The 20,027-nt window shown below is 37.9% G+C and overlaps 1 protein-coding gene across 2 annotated transcripts in view; it reads right to left on the bottom strand.

The window, feature by feature from the left end:
- The window catches only part of pdlim5b (PDZ and LIM domain 5b), a 35,792-nt gene that overhangs the window by 15,203 nt on the left and 562 nt on the right, over nucleotides 1-20,027 (bottom strand). For both annotated transcript variants that reach the window (XM_087843699.1, XM_087843700.1), the window contains exons 2-3: nucleotides 15,869-15,974; nucleotides 5,359-5,510 (exon numbers count right to left, since the gene is read on the bottom strand). In XM_087843699.1, the coding sequence (XP_087699825.1) occupies nucleotides 5,359-5,510; nucleotides 15,869-15,967 (251 nt within the window). In that variant the 5' untranslated portion in view covers nucleotides 15,968-15,974. The remainder of the gene's footprint in view (nucleotides 1-5,358; nucleotides 5,511-15,868; nucleotides 15,975-20,027) is intronic.

Below are 20,027 nucleotides of genomic sequence, written 5' to 3'. Positions count from 1 at the left end.
TTAATGTATTTTTTGAAAGCAGTGTCCAAGCAATTTAATAAACCCTCATCCTTTCTTACGTTTCTTCCAACCACCACACTACATCTGACTAAGCCAGCAGTAAGTGAGGGTTTTGGACTGCATTGGATTGTTCTGTATCTTCCTGTGATATAAACAGCGTAAGACAGGTTGGGTGTACATTGGCTATATATAGATGTGTCTGCAGACAGACTCCAGAGCAGCCTAGCAGGTGACTACTGTTTAGCTAAAAACATAGACTGCAGCTAAATCACAGGCTGCAGATACAAATCTAATGATAGCAAAAGTGATGCCAAATTCCTAGGATTCTGATTAGAAGAGGATATTTTTGCAATTTTCTACTTTCTCCCTCCCATTTATTGGTTTCTTTTGACTTTTTGAAAACAATCAAAAGCATGATGATCGGCTCTTCTGGGCAGCAAACGTTCTGTATCGGATCATTAATATAGCAGTTGCACAATTAACACCTTTCAAAAGGATTCTCATGCTGTTAGTGTTAAATGTGGAAAAGAAATCCAAAAAGAGTGGTTCACAGGGGCTGGCTGTGCTAATCTGTATTATCTTTGAGGTTTTGGAACCAGGTGCACCCTGCCACAAGCTTTCGGAAATGGTGTTTTATTACCCTGTGCTGCATATTTCAGTGACAATAAATAAACATCAATTATCATACTTTCCTAAGACTTCTTTCCACAGCTGCCAATGTTAGCTGGTCAGTAACAAGATTTCCATGAAACTGGAACAAAAAAAAGGATAAAATTCACTCAAGCCCACTCTTCATGTTGACTCTGTGCACATCAACAAAGATGATGTGGAAGATCTCAGTCTGAAACTTTTAGACAGCCAGTGTTTTGAGGTCATTAAAAATAACCATTTTCAGCAAATGCTGTCTTGTGTGTAAATGTGCATGCCGGTAAAACTAAACCATAGAAGTGACTGGATTCACCACAAAAACAGCCAAACTAAATAGAATTATACTGAGTCTTCCTGGCTGTGATTCCAATTCAAAACACGAAACCGCAAAACTAAATAATATATATTCCACTCGGATTAATGACATTCTGACAATGAGCAAACAGAGATGCTTAAATTCCTTTTCTCATACTACAGTCTTGGAAAATAAAACCGGTTTTAGCCATTTACCAGAAACTCTATGACAGCTCACCCTCATCTAGTCATTTGTTATGACTTACTATATAACGCAACAACAGGATAGGAAGGGCACTTCCAAGGTTCATTTCCTTTCTGATGATAACATGTTTATCCTCACCTAGCAACAATAAAATAACATTAATGCATTGCAATCAGTGTCTGTGTGGTACAAGCAAGTCGTACAATTTGACTTCAAATTCCTCGGGGCCCTTATGTAGATTCACTTCAGTGATCGCCTATTTTTTCCACATTGGAAGCTATACAACAAGGTTGGGACACTGTTAAATGTAAATAAAAGAAGAATGGCCAATAAATGATTTTTAGCTAGATTTTAGCTAGATTTTTAGCTTAAAAGCGCTATACAAATACAGGCCATTTACCATTTACATTTCATAAACCAGTATTTTCTTCACAAAACAGAAAAGATATAAAATGTACCACTGAGAAAATGTACCAGTAAAGGTCATATACTAGTTAGGTTTGAATTTGATGGCCATATATCAGCAGAACTTTATCAAAATGCAAAAAACTGTATACAAATTGTTGATTACACAATAATATATTTTTCAACATAGCATTGCAAAGGATTTAAAAATCTCATTATTTATAGCACGTATAGTACATGTGGAGTTGGCAGTTTGTAAATCTGGGAAGGCGCCATCAGTACTGAAAGGTATATACAGGTTTTAGAGCATCACATGTTCCCAGACATCTTGTTCAGGGAAGGCCTTGCGTATTTCAGAAAGACAGTGCTAAACCACATATTCCATCTATTGGCTTTATGGCTCGGCTTCGTAGTACAAGAACTTGGGTGCTGGGTGTCTGCCTGCAATCCAGACCTTTCACCAACTGAGACCAATTGAAACATCATGAAACAAAAAAATATGACAAAGACAACCCGGGACTATCAGACAAGAATGAGACAACGTTCCTTTCTCAAAACTCCAGCAACTGGTCTCCAGACTTTTAAAAGACGACGAAATGCTACACAGTGGTAAATTTGGTTGTGTCACAACATTTGTGATGGCATTAAATTCAAACTTGAAACTTCAGATTCATAAGATTTGTACATCATTGCATTCTGATATTAATTTACATTTTACATCTCAACTTTTTTTGGAATTGGCGTCTTTAAACACCATCATTAGTTTGCATGCCATACCTGACAAGTGTCTTAAGACAATGTTGGGCCATTACACATTTCCAGAAAAGACACTGACAATGGTTTTAGAAGTCTGTGTTATTCTACTGGATGACTGGAATTTGGCATTTTAAATGACTGAGTGCTTCTAAGCAGTCAGAACATATGACCGACATCATTTTCATAGACACTGAACCTTTCAGTAACACCTGGTATCTTATGAAGGGAGCCATTGTCATCCTAGAAGAGACCACTCCTACCAGAATAGAAACTAAACTATTTTCTATGCAGCGTCACTGTGTCAGAGTAACTTTACAGCCATTTTCATGCAAGATTAAACGTACTTAAAGTGTCATTTTTTTAGACTTTGATATTAATGACCATAATATTCTTTCATATCAAACTCCTGATAGAAAATCAATACATATATGCCGTCTAGAAAATGCACTGTTAAATGTTGTCAGATGAATGATGCTATTTGGATGGTCACATATCTTCTATGTGAACTGTTTTTCATAGCTCACATTCTTCAGAGTGACATAATATAGGAATCTTTTAACTGCCATATTAATCATCTCTTGGTAGTCTTGTAATGTTGCTATGGCACAAACAGTCTGATCAGCAAGGATCAAAACTGTCAATCAAATCGTAGCACATAATTGGAGATGGTAAAGCTTCACACCAAGTGTCAGTTATGCACACTGGGTTTGAAATATTTCAGAAAACAGCAGCATAAAAGTACTAATTGGGTTATGTACTGTAGTATTCTTAAGAGTTTTTATACAAACCAATATAATGCACCCTGTACACTATAAATAATGTATTTAAGCACAGAGTATTTCAAATACTCTGTCACTCAACAAGAATAAGCAATAATAAAATTTCAGAGCAGCATATGAAAATGAAGCCATAAACAAAATACTGCAGTAATGTAATATTTGCAACAAGAAGGCTTTTGTTGTTTATTGAGTGAATTTACGTATACTCTGAAATGGCAATGTTTGATGTTTCATTGCGCATCCATTACCCGCACTAGATTACATACAGCTGCAGGACGGGGTTATTTTCAGACAGTTTTCCCACAATTAAAGCACAGAGGCTCCTTTCTCCTTTGATGTGGTGATGGAATGACAGTACAAGCAAACCAGGCTTAAGTTTTCTGTCAACAAATTTTATAGTTTGGAAAGTGTGCGTGCTTGCTTTGGCTCTCTTTGTTTATGTGACAGTAAAGTCGCTCTTCGCTGGATTCGTATACACTGTTAGATTCACCACTTCACCTCATTCAAACAAAAGACTCGCCAATAAAAATAGTACCGAGTTTCACTATTGCTAATTTTAATCCCTCCTCTTCTTCCCTATTGTATCACAAACTGGATACAAAAATATCTGATGATATCTAATATATTTACCAATATCTTGATCATTACAATAAATATACTTATCTACATTAAATTGTATTGTATATTTTAAAGGCAATTCTCCGTGTTCAATAAGTACATTGAGATATTTACTACAATTCAAATTGATTTTAATGCTGTTCCTACACTTCTATATTAGCATAGTAGTTTCATAAAACCTGGGATTCTATTCTTTCCCTGGTCAACTCTCTTCCCCTTCCAGAAGATTAACTGAATGGCTCCCATTAAGATAAACAGCAAATTTGACAGTTCAGTCAGGAAACTGATAGAGGCCACTTTTTCTCACTGATGTGGCGATATGGTTGCCAAGCATTTGGCAGAAAATCCACATTTTTCTCTATTTATAAGTTTATTCCTCTAAACATCAGTACATTTCTACTCCAAATGTGTGTTTATGGGTGTTTTCCCATAGAGTTAGGCTTGTTTGTTGTCAGCTATGAGAACAGAGCATGATTAACATGTGTTGTGCAGGGAAATATGTCTATAGTGTGTCTGTCCTGCCTCAGCATGCATTCTGACTGATAACCCATTAGAAATGAAGAAGTATATGGAGGGAAAAAAGAAAGAAAATAGTTGCTGTATGTCAAGAAAATTGAAGTTTTCAAAGATTGGTGGACTCTTTTTGAACTACGTGAAAGCTGCTTTTTTAAGTGAATTTTAAGCATTTCTTTTTCACTGTCATGTGTTTTGCCATGTGTGGAATGGAAACTATCAGTTTGTGGATCATATTGTATTCATCTGTTTCTTTTGTTAGCTTATGAGACAAATCAATAAAAATATTGGTAAAAAAGCAAACAAGCAAACAAAACAAACACTAACACTACACTTTTAGATCCTCGTGGGTCTCAGAATTTTATACTTTCCTAATGAAATTAGTGGAAAAACAGTCAATGAACTCAGCATGATCAGATACAAAGCTGGATGCCTCCTGCAGATTTGGTGCCACACGTTACACCAGCCAGAAAAACAAAAAAACATCTGTAGACTATTGATTACAAACTTTTCTGTAATGAACCAGGCATAAAACAATACTTTTTTTATTATTGATTATTATTTATTTAGGTATATTATTTTATGTTTATACCAATGCATTCAAAGCCAAGTTAGTCTATAAAAGGATTTATTATATGCTATAGTTGACTATAAATAAGGCTTTTACATGATTAAATGTAAAAAATATAATAAAATATTATGCCAATAAAACCAATTTCCACTGATTTTACTGCAGCTCAGTGCAAAAACACTGAACTGTTTTAATTAGCACAGCAAGACGTCATCTGCTTTAAATAATAAAAATGTCTAATTAAATAAAGCACAAATAAAGTAAAGTTATAACAAATCAAGCTTCTTATTGCAGTTGTCAGCCTTTCTGTCCTACAAAAAGTACCTTAAAATATTTACTATAACTTTTGTCAAAATACTTTTAATTTGCTTCAATACACACAAGTAGGAAAAATCACTTCATAGTGCTTTTGAAGCTGTGTTAAACCAGCTATAACAGCATATTAATAAAAATCTAAATGTTGACAGGAGTCCCAGGGAAGTCTGTCTAGTCACATAAATAAGTGAAATTCATAGGTTGTCCTGAAGAAGTCCCAAGATGTGTGAGTGATGTGATATTCATGCAGTTACCTCTGTAGAGTGAGGCTGAGATTGCCTGTGCAGGCCTTAATCTTGTTCTGGGCCTCGAGGTGATTCATGCTGTCTGTGGAAATCCCATTAATCGACAGAATGATGTCTCCAACACTCATCTTGGCTTTGACGGCCTTGCCTCCATCAGTCAGCTGCAAAGACGCAGAAAAAAAATACCAGTAAGAAAAGTATGATCATTATGGACTCAAATTAATGCTATTCACATAGCATTTAAGTTCAAACAACTCTGCCTCTGTGTAGTTGAAGGAGCGAAAGAATGTTAACCAGTAATTATGATGCATCTATACTGTGCTCATTTTTTCCCTTGTAATCACTAACTATTGTGAATTCCTTTCCACTTCCTGTCTTATGTAATTGTTGTCAGATAAGATAGTCATCTTATTCTCCTCACAGCATCAACATCACAACATCAGCGAGAGGACTCTAAATCTACCCAAAACCATCTGCCCATAAAAAAGCCAAAACATTCCCACAAAGATGACTCACATGACCAAATGACAAATGACCACAAATCAAAACCATATGGTTTGAAAGTTTTCATTTTAATCATTAAAAAATAAAAATAAGAGTCCTCGCCTGGTCAGGCAGGGACTTCCAGAAGCATTCCTGGAGCCCCTCCAGGCTTTTTTTTTCTCCCTTTTGCGTAATTTGTTATTGTGATGGTAAAAGGTGCTGGTGCACAGATTGTGTTCTCTCTTGTAGAAGTTAATTTTATTTGGTTCCACTTCTTGGCTTGATTCAACCTTCCATTCATTAAAATTTTGGGTGCATCACACAATCAGTGTGTTTACCTGCTGTGTAACACAGCTACTGCTGTTTATGTAGTATCCACTTATTTTTATTTAAATTGAGTTTTATTAGGTTTTCTATCCCTTGCTATCATGCTGGACTTTTTTGGAATCAACATAAAAAAACCAAAAAAAACCCATGATGATGACATGACTGGTGCGGTGACTGATCAGTGATTAGAAGGGTGAGTACACTTCATCAATCACTCAGCACACTCTTAACACACTCAAAACCTGTACAGCCACGTTTAGGCAGAAAAGGGATTCTGCATACTCATCCTGTGCTGGTCTTGTCAATGTCTCTTAATGTTGTGAAAGAGCAAAACTCAGAAAGTGTCAGCACATGCAAGCGAAGAGGGTGTGAAGCCTGAAGGAGGAATTTTGTCGATCGATTCAGTGGATTATTGAATGAAATGTACCAGCTTTGTACATAAAACTCTGTATTAACCTAAAAAATGTATCCAAATGCACGTTTTTCATCTCTCAACATCAAGTTATCTTTTAAGTTAATCATTTTAAAGCCGATTTACAAGGGGAAAAGACAAACAAGGTGTTTACTTTCGCCACTGCTAGATAATACCTTTAGGTTATCAGTAACACTAAAAGCAGCCAGTTGAACGTAATGAAAGTGCCATTGTGTGAGCTCTCATAGTAACAAAAGGAGGGGGAAACAGTGGGAAAGAGGGGGGCAGAAAGAATGAGGAAATGACAACAGTGGTTTGAATTGACCGACACATTTCTCTGGAGCTGTGCATTCCTCATGTTTCCCGCTAGTTCAATAGCAGGAAGTGTCAAATGCCCAGCTTAGATGGATCTACCCATACCAGTGTCCAGGAAAAACTATAGCGCTGTCACATGCTAAGTACGACTAACAAAAGGCAGAGCGCTCACTACACTAGCCACAACACAATCATAGCTTCAACTGACTCAAGTGTATGACACAGACCAGACTCCGTAAATGATGGCAGGTGTGCCTCTGAGTCTCCCGTGACACATTTACTTTCAGCAAAGTAACTTGTAGCTCTTCGGGGCAATAAAAGTGATGTAAGCACTGTTCAGAGATTACTGACATCTGCCAGCTATGTCTAAATCTGCTGCACAGCTCCGGAGGCCAACAGCAAAGAGCTGCTGAGGGGTTGTGAATGCACACATCCGTGAGACATGGCTCTCCACTAAACAGAGTCTCTTTTTTCCTGTGCCTGTGAGTGTCAGGCAGAGAGAAAGGGTGGAAAACAAGATCAAGTTCTCTCCTTGTAAGGATGCAATTGCTACTGCTCTTTACATGGAAAGCTCTCAGAAATGCAGCACCTCAAGACAAGAAGAAACAGGCTCTTGTAATATTCTGAGGAAAAGAAATGCGTTGTTGGATGGGCTTTAGTCTGTAGAGAGCAGAGAGATAACCTTCACTCAAACACCGTCTTTCTCATGTGGCCACAAAACAAATAGGCGTTACAGTAAGAATCCCTGGCATGTGTAGTCTATAAATATAAATGGAGAGGCCTGAGACACTCGTGATGGAACGGAGATAAGTAATGAACAGGAACTTTGGCTGTGCTTCTCCAGTTCTCTCAAAAGATCAACATGTCTTAGCAAAGTGTTACGTCAAATCCAATTATCCAGGCCATATTATATAATGTGTGGAATCAAAAACCTCTTTTCAAATGTTGCTATAAAATCATCCAAAAGGGTTTCACACAGCATAACTTGCAGTAAAAAAAATCTGAAAAATGTTGTGCTTTCCAAATTAATGACATCTTTTTCCAACTTTGTTTACATGAATGGGATTCCAGCCGCATAATGGTGTGACTGTGGCGCTACAGCGGTCCTCCCACACTGGTGATTTTACTGATAATAACTGGTTGTTCCACACTACAACTAAACATGTATTAACTCCAGCACTACTACTTCCTGCCTGCAGTTAAATTCACCAATACATGGCAGATTTGTGCAGGGATCGCCAAATTCATTCCTGGTACAAAAAGCGTTTTAAGAACTCAATATTCAAACAAACCAAAAAAAAGGACACCTACGAAACCTCACAAGTGGAACAGAAGTCAAGAAAACGTAACACTGTTTCCAAAATGTCCATTGCTTCCATGTGTCTTCATCTATTGTAAAGTCATAATCAAATAGAGACACAAAGAAAAAAGGGAAAAAGTTTCATGTGTGAACAATTAAATGTGCACTCAATTATTAATGTATCCTTAATATAGTGATATGCAAACAAAGACAAAGAAAACACATTTATAAGATTTATTTTGGTGGGAAAAAAAAGAGATTCTGTTTTTACAGCTAAATTTATGACACATGCGTTCCCTCTCTGGAGTCTGTGCCAAATGTCTTAATGCTCTTGGATTCTTTACTAAACAATGTTGTATTTTGGTGGTATTTTTATACCACTGATTTATGATTTTATTGTTACATCAACTTTTTTTTTCTTAAGTTCAGGCAAAACTCTTCCTAGAAGAAGAGGAAGACACTTCTTCTGTCAATAATAAATTGAATAAACTGGGTGTGTTTATGGTAATAAAACATATTTAAGATCACACTCCAATTTTATGGGGTTAGCAATCATCCTCCTGGCTGGTCAGTGTCTAGTTTCCTGGCTTTAAGGAAATTATGGAGTAAGGAAGAAGGTTGCGGTCATTTTTCATCTGGGAAGTCATGTTGGAGGAAGTGTCTTGTGGTAAGAGCTGGCAGGCATGCGAGATGAATGTCACGTCTGTATAGGATAGTGTAAGAGAGTACCTTATATGGAAAAGACCGAGACCTAAAATTATACCATCACAAACGCACATGATAAAGCAAACTGACCTCCTCTCACTGGTACTTACTATTAAAGTGGCCTTAGACTAGCATGCTTTCAAACTCCTGTGTTATTCTTTCCTGCAAATAATACAGTGTGTCGACCTCCTTCTGTAGATTTGGGAACACCAAATAGAAAACCTTAAAGAGCCTAAATACATGTTTGAGATTTTATTTGAAAAGATGCCAAAAATACAATACAGCCCTAAGGTTAACAGTTCATAGGAGTGATACAAAACAATTCCACATGAAAAATGAACTTTTAAAGCTCACCAAAAGGTAAATATTTACCGCACAGTCTCTTCTATTTGACAGCACAGTGTGCAGCAACCTATGTACTACCACGTACAGTACAGCTCATTGTCAAGACGTCATCTTTAAGATGGCACACCTGCAACACCTTGCGCAAACTGTTCAAACAGTAAAGCGGAAGAGTATGCATCATTGGAGAGGAAGCATACATTGGGAGGGCACCACATTGTAGCTACTCTTTCTCCTTTAAGCCAAACATCCCAATTAAGGGCACTTGAACAGAGGTAGAAAGCGGTTGTCATGGTTTGACCCCGGTCTCGCTCTGCATCAGCCTGGCTGCTAGAAAGCACGAGATGCCAAGCAGACCTACAAGGAGGTCTTAGTCAAATCGCCATGGCAACGCAAACAAAACACACAAAGCAGTACCAACCCTGCACTGAATACTGAATGCTCTCCAGTCAGGTCAAAAACAAACCCGGCTGACTAACACTGCTGAGCCAGATGATATGAAAAGGCTTTTAGACACTGTGAGGATTAAGCCAAGTGCCCGTTTCTACCTTTATCTATGATTTGTGCAACTCTTACATGAATTAATAAAAAGGGGATTTTTTTGGACTTTTATTGAACTAAGTGGCACGGTCGTTTTCAGTTTTTACCTACTGCTCTGCTACATTAACGCATTAATGGCAGAATTGGCAAATAATAATAATAATAATAAAATAAAAATTTAAAATGTGTAGTCACCTAACATTTCAATACATTTATTGCATATGTGCTTATTCTAGTTCATGGAAACTGGCAAGTCAAATCAAAAAAGTAGATTTACTTTTAAATATACTTTATCCAAAAAAGTGTGAGTGATCTAAATCAAAATCAAGTGACAGCTTAGTTATCCTTTATAGCTTTGCCATGTAACGTTAGGGAGACTGGAAGCAGATGCTTGCAATACAACTCAAGACAGACACCGGAGAGATCAAACACATACTACAAATAACGGTTTCCAACAAACCCATATGTAACCTGAACAGGCACATATTGAAAGACTGTTTAAACCAGAATTAAGACCTTGCAGTTATATGTATATATGTGGGGACCAAAGACTCGTGTCACCCATTACGTATCCAAATAAATGTGAAAAATGGTCACAATCTGCTTCTCTGTTGCTGAATCATAACATTGAGTAATGGCAGGAAATGTGGTTTTGCATGAGCTATAATACCACAGTGCAAGTTAAGCTTGGACTTTTTAAAACGTTACCAGTTTACTGTTCAGCATTTTAGTGTATAAAAGTTTCAAGGACGGCCAAGAAAAATGGCTTGACTGCGAAATTCTGATTTAACTTCAAGTTCAAGTAGAAACTAGTTCCAAATATGAAGAAATTCCCCCAAGGCATTGTAGAGATTTCACATTCACTAGAATAGGACTGACAGAAAACCCAACAGCATATAGCACATAATGTTAAAAGTACTTTGTACCATTTATGTTCATGTATTCATCATGCTACTGAGCGATATTGGGTAGATTTAATTGCTTTCTACATTTTAGTTTCTATGTAACAAAGCTCAAGAGAGCTTTGCAACAAAGGCCACAGGCTATCGCTCTCAATGGTTTCCTGAAATGCTTGCTTTTATGTTTTCTGGGCCTGGGCTGAGCCATAAATTATGGCTTATAGTCAGACAGCAAGAATATCCTTTATCCAAAGAGCTTAACAAGATTCAAATACTGTGTAGCAATAACAAAAAACCCAATTCTCCTGGTTGCATACTATGCAACCAGGAGAATTGGGTTTTTTTTCCTGTTACTTGGACTTAAACAGTTGTTGTAAATTTGCCATGACATGTTCACATGAACATTTTGAGAACAATATCTAAAGTTGATCCTTATGTGGCCAAAAATAATACAACACCCTCAAATAAGTGTCTTTTCTGAACCACCTGCATTTTAGTTGAGAAATGCTTCTTCTTTTGACTCCAGAGAAAACATTTTAAGCAGCTCTTTGTCACTGGAGCGTATCCCCACCATTTCACAATGTTTTATAGTGGTGTGACAAGTATAACGCAGTTAAACTGCAGTTTTGGTTAGCCTTTGAAACACTGGATTTTTAAAGTGGCTAAGAAAAATGTTTGTGAAGAGGAATGTTTGGTGAGTGAAGAACATGTTTAAAGTTAAATTAAAGAGCGCAGTGAAGGGTGCTGGAAACCAAAAATATTCACAATACTTGCAAAAAGAGCAATAGTTTCACAGTTTCTTACTGAAGACTCAAAACACGAACGTTCATTTATTACTCGGTGGGGAGTTTTCTATTAATACATGAACAGTATTATCATACCATAAGAAAACTTTCCCTCCCTAACGTGAATGCACAAACTGTAAAATGTACCTACTGTGTTGTTGATGTTTTTGCCCAGATATACTACGCCATCAGATTCTTCTCCTTTCAGTGTCAAAGTAGCATTATCATAACAAAAACAAAAATGTGATATGCCAGTGGTGCTTGACAATACACGTACTCTTGGCTGGGGTGGAAATGCTCAAAGTAAACACAGGGCCAAAATGAGCTTCTATTATTTTCCCTTAAAGCATCACAACCCACTAAAACAACAATAACAAAAAACAAGAGGAGGAAGTGAGGGGTCGGGGGGGAGAGAAAGGAAAAAGAAAGGGAAAAAAATCATTGTGGTGACCCTCAAATGACCCAGCAAGCAAGCATGATAGATGCAGACATGCGTAACAGAATTACAGTTCTGTGCAAAAGTCTTGAGTCGCCCTTCCTGTTTTTTATATTCTGTTAGGAAAATGAAAGCTTTCTCGTCATGTCTTTAAGCAGGCTTCAGGAACAGTTCTCCAGGCTTCTTGAAGGACATTCAAAGCTCTTCTTTGGATATTGGCTGCCTTACGTTCTGATCTCTGTCAGGATGATCCCACACTGGGGAAGCCAGTCAATGACTGATAGTGTTCCACTGTGAGTTTGTCTATCCAGGTATGCTTTCACTGCACTGGTAGTGTGTTTGGGATCATTGTCGTTCTGAAGAATGAAGCCATTGCCAATCAAATGTTTTCCAGATGGTATTACACTGTGGATCAAAATGTGTACTTCCACTGTGTTTTACAGATGGCTGTAGACACTAACTGTTGTACCTCTCTCCAGATCTCTTCGTATATACACCGATGATCTGGATGCTAGCAATAAAGTACCCAAAGATACAATTTAAAATGCACTGTCAAGTTGTTATATGTAGACACAAGATTTATTCACTCCTCACTCCATAGGTCAGTGTTAAGTGGTTCAACAAATTGGGGAAAAAAAACCCAAATATTCCTCTAAAAATGTTTAGATACAAGGACTGAACTGAAAATGGGTGAAAAAGCAGCCAATGTCCAAAGGAAACCTTTGAAAAAGCTTCTGAAAGCCTGAAGAATTATTTATCAAGACTACTTTGAAAAAAAAATTACAAGAAAGTCTGGGTCCTTGGAAGCAAAGAATAAAGCAATGAGTGGTGACTCAACACATTTAGACTGTAATGATATAATTGCACTTTTCTTCTGTCTTTTAAAGATGCAAAAGCCTGTGAAGATATGCCTAAAAAGTGAACAAACACAGACTGCCATGGATGGAGAAACAGAAACAGAGACACGCACACAAGTAACATGCACAATTGGATCCCTGCTCCATAAATCAGCCATACAGTATTAAGAGATCCACTCTTCACAGTGCGCAGCCTTGTTGGAAGGTTACGTAAACAGTTACATATCCACTCACTCAAATTTTTCTAACACATCTGAGGCGCACATCAATCCTGCCTTTTTTTTTCAAAAATAGAAAATGTTCATGTAGAGCATACATCTTTTCAACACTCATTCAAAGAGCAAAATTTCAAAAAGGCATCGGAACAAACGGCTGCTGTGTTCTTGTGGCCACCCTCATTTTCTTTGTATAATCTTTGAATTATGTGCATATGGTAAACATATGTAAAGTGATTACATCATTATTCCACAGCAATCTCATCCATTTAAGCAAAAATACATGCACGCTTTTATGTGATGTCAACAAAGTAAGTCTCGCTCCAAATTAAGTCTGTTTAACATTGTGGATCTGTAATGAACCTTAAAATGAGCTCAAGGTCAACGCAATTTTCTCATCACTCATCTAATGAAGGAACTGAAGTAATGATTAAACTGTTGGCAGATGTTTCCACATATGTACTGCCTACCAACTTAACAGTGACCTTTACTAACCTGGAAACTGGATGCGGCTGATAGCTCTGACAATTTTACGGATGGCATACCGCTCTACTACACACAATCATTTATAGGCAGTGCCATTTGTGACCACAAGATTCTGACTAAGATAATCAAAGAAAAGGATTAAGCTTATTCCTGGTGCCTTAAAAATAACAAAAAAAGAATCTAAGCCATTCACTGGTCATGTGGTGGGACAAAAATGTGTCACAGGAATGACACTACGTTCACACTGCAGGCGAAAGCGCATCAAATCCGATTTTTTTTGACCCTATGCGACCCATATCCGATCATGATATGACAGTGTGAACGGCACAAATCCGATATTTTCAAATCCGATCTGGGTCACTTTCATATGTGGTACTGAATCCGATACATATCCGATGTTTTAGAAAGCGACTGCTGTTTAAACGGTCAGGTCGCATTAAATCCGTCTTTTACGTCACTGACACAAGACAGACGGAAATTATCAACGCCGGAGAAGACATCGCGAACGCTTCCTGGCCATCCAGCGTAGATGTCAGTGAAACTGTTGGGAAGACACGTTGGAGAAACGTGAACATTTTATTTGTACTTTATAATCCGCAGATTCTGACAGAAATCTGCAACTATCCTTTGAAGCACCGCTCCTCTAAAACAGCAATAAGGATAATTATTAGGTTATCTACATTATTATGTAAATAACAAAATAACTTAAAGCAAAAATTGGGAAACGTGAAGTCCGAAGTCGTTATATTAAGGGCCATCAGTCGAACAATATTGTTTGCTCTGGGTCTAAACAGAGCGCGTTGTGTGTGACATCTTCTTTTGCGCATGCGGGCCGCTTTGAGCGTTCACACTAGAGCGCGTTTGCTGTCACATTTTATTTGTAGTGTGAACAAGCCGACAAAAAAAAATTGGATTTGATCAAAAAATCGGAATTGAGCATTAACACCTACAGATTGAACGTAGCCTAAGAGTTGTGGTTCCTGGTTTAGCAGTACTATGACACGCTCCAAACCACAAATGACTCAACAGAGGGCTTCTGTTGACCTCCCCCCCCCACCACCCCCACCAAAGCTCACCTGTATGACTTTGTTTCTTATACAGCAGCTATAGCTAGATATGAGGGCATATATAGCTGTGCAGACTTATAAAGTCAATTTCGAATTGTCATAAAGTATATAGGTGCTCAAAGTGAACTGGATAGACAGAGAAATGCTTTTGTGTGGATGCGTTTTGTACTATAAGATGTGATGACAAGAAGGTTTGCTGACAACCACGCCGTTATGTCCTGCATGCCGCTGTTATCATAGCTGCAAAACCTAAAAATAGACGGGGAAGCTATGCTGGCCTTTTAAATGCTCTCAGAGTTACATTGTCAAACACAGAAGAAAAGTCATTTCTCTCCTCACATGATATTCAAAGTTCTGTAACTGATCCTGCCACTAACAAATAAACAAAGTGACTGACCTTTGTCATAGAGTTGAGATTACAGTTTCAAAACAGGATATAGTGGGAACTAAATGATACTGCCCACAGAAGCACAGCTGCACTCAAAACACAGAGGACAAGTTGCTTCCTTATAATCCTACTTTACAACAGGAAAGGCTACTATAATAAAGACAACTCAGATGTCCCTGGGAAGAAATAGATTCTGACTTTGCAAACAGTGAGCTGCACTGAAAGCTTCCTTTAATTTTTGCAGCAACCACAGCAATTTGCACACAATCCTCTCACACTGTGTACCTAAACAGTATGTCTGTGTGTAGGCTGAGGCCCAGACCTCATAAACAATCATACTTTTTAAACAGCGGGCCATCCATCAGTCAGCTCAGGACTTGAAAGAATACGGCCACTCAACTTCTGAATTTATGTGACTTCGAGTCCTAAATAGTTATTACAGATCCATTGTGGCTTTCTAGAGTTTCACTCAGTTAAGACATTTGAAGACAGGTTCTTATGCTTCCACAGCACACGGTCAGCAAAGGTCAGCACACTTAGCACTATCGCTCATCAGCCGTTAACACCTATACGCCGCGTCCCCCAAATCTTTCCAGAGCAACCACGTGAGGTTCAAGGGACTTTTTCCAATTGACAAATGTTGTGAAAATAATGTCACGTCACATTATTTTCACAATAGGCATGGCCTTGCTGTGACGCATGTAAAGGTCAGTGGAGATAGAGTGACAGGGGCATGAAGTGTTAACAAAAGTGTCTAAATGCAGCACTGAGTGTCACATACGAGACAAATGACACACGCACTTTTGTCAGTGACAAGGCAAATGGCATAATAGGAATGACCAGCATTCCTCTGAAGTGACTGTCATGAAGTGAAGCATGCATAACTTGTGTGTGTGTGTGTGTGTGTGTGTGTGTGTGTGTGTGTGTGTGTGTGTGTGTGTGTGTGTGTCTCCCCCACTCACCCGTGAGATGGTGAGGGGAAGACAGAAGTCCTTCCCTCCCTGCAGTCTGAAGCCCCAAGGGGCGGGGCCATCCAGGGTGACATTGTAGTTGGTGTTCATGATGTACCTAGAAACAGAACAACACATATCAATCTCAAATCAATATTCTGAAGCTTCACTTTGGGGCTAATATGTTATATTATAATCACACTTTCCTCTACACATGATCCAACAAAGAAGCATTAAATGCGCCACTCTTTTTCTAATAGAAAGACTGGTCACATTTTTCATTCCTGGGGTTTAGGGCTGTAAGGATCGACAGATGAGGAATGAAATACCCCATCTGCATTCACATCTTGCTAACAACTTGTTTTAATCCCAAGTGTGGTGTGTAACAGAATGAGTGTACTAAGCCTCTGAAGGGAGTTAAGAAAAGGCATACCCTGCACTGCCAGAGACTTGTTAGAGATCAGCTTCAATTCACTGGCAACAGTTTGATTTTCTTTTTCGCACCGCCATCCTTTTTGGCTAAATGAGACACCACCAACATCACCTTTTGGGCCAAATACGCTATTTATGTGAATTATGTACATGGAAATTAGTAAGAAAGTAGGACTTAATTGAGCAAAACTTACTTGGTGCAAGTGATGTAGTTCACGCACTATTAAGTTTCACTGGTTTAAGCCCTGCCTGTCATGCATTCCTTTTCCCCTAAAAGACTGAAGCGGCAAACATTTATTGGAAGTGAGACTGAGGTTAAATCCAGTGACATGTTACGATTTAGCGCTTCATAAAATTCATTAGACTGATTATTGAGGAAACTGGGATGTTTGCAAAATATGCTTTTCTAGCGTGCGTGTGTGTGTGTGTGTGTGTGTGTGTGTGTGTGTGTGTGTGTGTGTGTGTGTGTGTGTGTGTGTGTGTGTGTGTGTGTGTGTGTGTGTGAGAGAGACAAAATCACTGCGACTCTTCTGTCAACAGCAGTGAATCTGTCACTGTGCCTGTCAGATCGGGCAAGTCTGAAAAACCACAAATCATGTGAGAAACATTTAATCTCTACCCGAGCCAACAGGCTGACACAAAAATATGGCATCAAAGCCTAACCCAAAACCATCATATGTCACACACTGTATGTTTTAATTACAAGAAAATGAAATATGGAAGCACATTTTTTAGCAAATAACTTCAAAAACATCTAAAAACCAAAAAGCTGCAGTTTTCTAACTAACTAAAGGTCTGACACGAGATCCGTAACCAGTCTTTGTACTTGAATAACTTTCTCTTTTATTACTGGTTTTCATGGAGAAGATTTCCCTTTAAGGACATAACCTGGCAGCTGAAACACATCAGAGAATGTAACTCGTACTGTGTACAATTTCATTGCCTGGCGTGAAAAAGAGGCATAAAAAAAGATATTCACACATTTTTTGCATTTTTTCCCAATGGGTATTTCATGAATAATAATGCCTTGTCATCCCACAGGTATGCCTTTTTGGTGTCATAATTCATGCTACCATTACAAGTTCCCTAAGGGACAAAGCAGCACCTGTTAGAACTCGTCACCTGGTTAGTTGTACTAGACATAAATCAGATCAGAGTGTTGGCCTGCGCACATCATCTCATCATCACGCCCAGAGGGAAACGAGCTCTTAAAAGAAGAGGACACAAAAGACTGTTGGGAGGTTGGGAGCCTTAAAATCATGTGTGAAAGTGATATGGAGAAGGTGAACACCCGAATAGCACAAAGCACACACACAGCAGTAGTATGCAGTATTTAGGACAGGTAAGGCAAGCTGTCACAAAACCTCCATGAGGTAAACAGGGTGACTTGAAAGAAAAAACGGCATTTTAACCTCTTTTAACATCGTTCTAAATGTAATTTTGTGTGAGAAATTAAGGGTACGTCAATTGAGTTTTACTACCAATATCTATCTATATATATCTATATCTATCTATCTATCTATCTATATCTATCTATATCTATATCTATATCTATATATCTCTATATCTATATCAGATATAGAGATATAGAGATAGAGGTATAGATATAGAGATATAGATAGAGATATAGATATAGAGATATCTATCTATCTATCTATCTATCTATCTATCTATCTATCTATCTATCTATCTATCTATACATACATACTTACTTTTTGGGTATGTGGCCATAGCTCTGTTATTTGTAGAACATAATAATAATATTATCACACCAAACTAATCAACAGGAAAAATATGCAAGTCTATATTAAAACTCAAACTGATTGAAAACAGCTGTCTGCCTGCTCAGGGTGACCTAAGGCTGAGTTGTGAGCCAGGAGGTGTATTTTTGGCTAAAATGAAAAATCCCTTCCTAAATATAAACTCCATAAACTGCATTCACCCAATTCAGCTCGTCAAAGTACAGCGTCACATGTTAAACATATTTGATAAATATTTTAATAAATCATTCTTTCAGCACAAATACAAATGTTTGTCTTATTCTTTAACAATTTATTGTAACACAGCAGAGCTACACAAACCAACAGAGCTCCAAAAACAAGAACATGAAAGCGTCTAACTTCCTAACTTCAAAATAAGGAACTCAACCACACCTTTGACACTGCCAGAAGCTTTGTTTACTATCTCACTTGAGTTCACTCCGCTAAACCTCCAACGCTGACAAAGAAATTGTTTTATTGATAGTGACAGGACACAACAAACAAATACCGTCTGTGCAACGGGAAGATCTTTGACCCAGAAAATGATGTCTTGGCAACACACATGCACACACGCAGGCCTGAAGTTTCTCAGTTGTTTAACTTATTCGTTCAGTGTGAGTTTTCAGGAGTCTCAAGAAAGCAAAAATACTGCAAAACTGGTTCACGCTGACTGAAGTCACACATTACCTAATATGGAGAGAACAAACATTACGCTCATCTCATGTTGCTGCTTGTTTTGCAATCTGCAGTGATATCATGCATAGACATGAGCAGACACACCTTTTAATGTCTTCATAGAAAAGCAATTGAGTTGGGCATGAGAAAATATTAACAAGACTAACGTCAAACCTTCTCTAAACTGGTTAAGGGATGAATTTGAGCCTTTTTTTTTTTTTTTTTAATCATTCAAGTTCCTCTCACAATGCTGCTTTCTTCTGATAAACATTTCAGCACAATCACGCTATCAAGTTATGGCTCAGGTAATTGTATGTACTTAGATGTCATTTAACTTCCTGGATCTTAACCACACAGTCTGAACTCAAAAGTTCCTGGATTTACATTAAACCATAGGTGTCAAACTCTGGCCGGCGGGCCAAATTTGGCCTGCAGCCTAATTACATTTGGCCCACAAAGCCATACCAAGTTACTATTAGAGCTGGCCTACTGGTATTATACAGCTAATATATATATATTGTTTAGTATTAAGCTTTGCTTGTTCCATATTCAGTTTTTCAGCAAAACTTGTTTGAGTCCATAAGAAAAGATTCATTCTTATATCTAGAGGAAGATTTTTTTTCAATAAATTTTAATGTTAGCCCGCGACTTTGTTCCAGTTTTGAATTTTGGCCCACTGTGTATTTGAGTTTGACACCCCTGCATTAAACAGTAAAACTTGTATGTTACTGCACATGTGGCCTCACAAAACCTGTGAGTCAAATCACACTTTGACTTACATTTAGATCTATATGTAACTCCAAACATCAGTTCCTGCTTGTAGCAAGATTTAAAAAGAAAAAAGAAAAAAAACATGGCACAGGCTTCAAAATAAAAAGCTCAAAATGAAAATTCCATTCATGGTAGGAAAGCCGTCTCAGTTACGAATCACACACATTGAATGTAAATAGCATTCACAAACTGCTTTCCCAGCATGTCAAACTACAGCTGTGTCAAGTCCGGTTTCCTACATGTGATCTCCAGGTAACGCGGTCTGAAGAAGGAAACTTTAAACGGTCTGCACGTCAAACGCGTGTCCTGTGCAGTTACTGCAAGATATGTTGACTCACTTAAGTGGAGTATGTTTGCACTGTCACACCCAGGCAATGGTGATCACATGAAATTGTTCATACTCAAATGATTGCATTTTGCATAAATAAATGACAATGTCAAAATTAAAAGATACTTCTTATCAAACATGCAACTTTTCAACATGCACCCTTTTAATTTAGCGTGCTGCCTCACAGTGCGCGATGAGTGCACTA

The sequence above is a fragment of the Neolamprologus brichardi genome, chromosome 7, assembly GCF_056152115.1.
Source record: "Neolamprologus brichardi isolate AB-2024 chromosome 7, ASM5615211v1, whole genome shotgun sequence".
NCBI classification, from domain to species: Eukaryota; Metazoa; Chordata; class Actinopteri; order Cichliformes; family Cichlidae; genus Neolamprologus; species Neolamprologus brichardi.
This window is presented reverse-complemented; position numbering and strand designations above follow the sequence as displayed.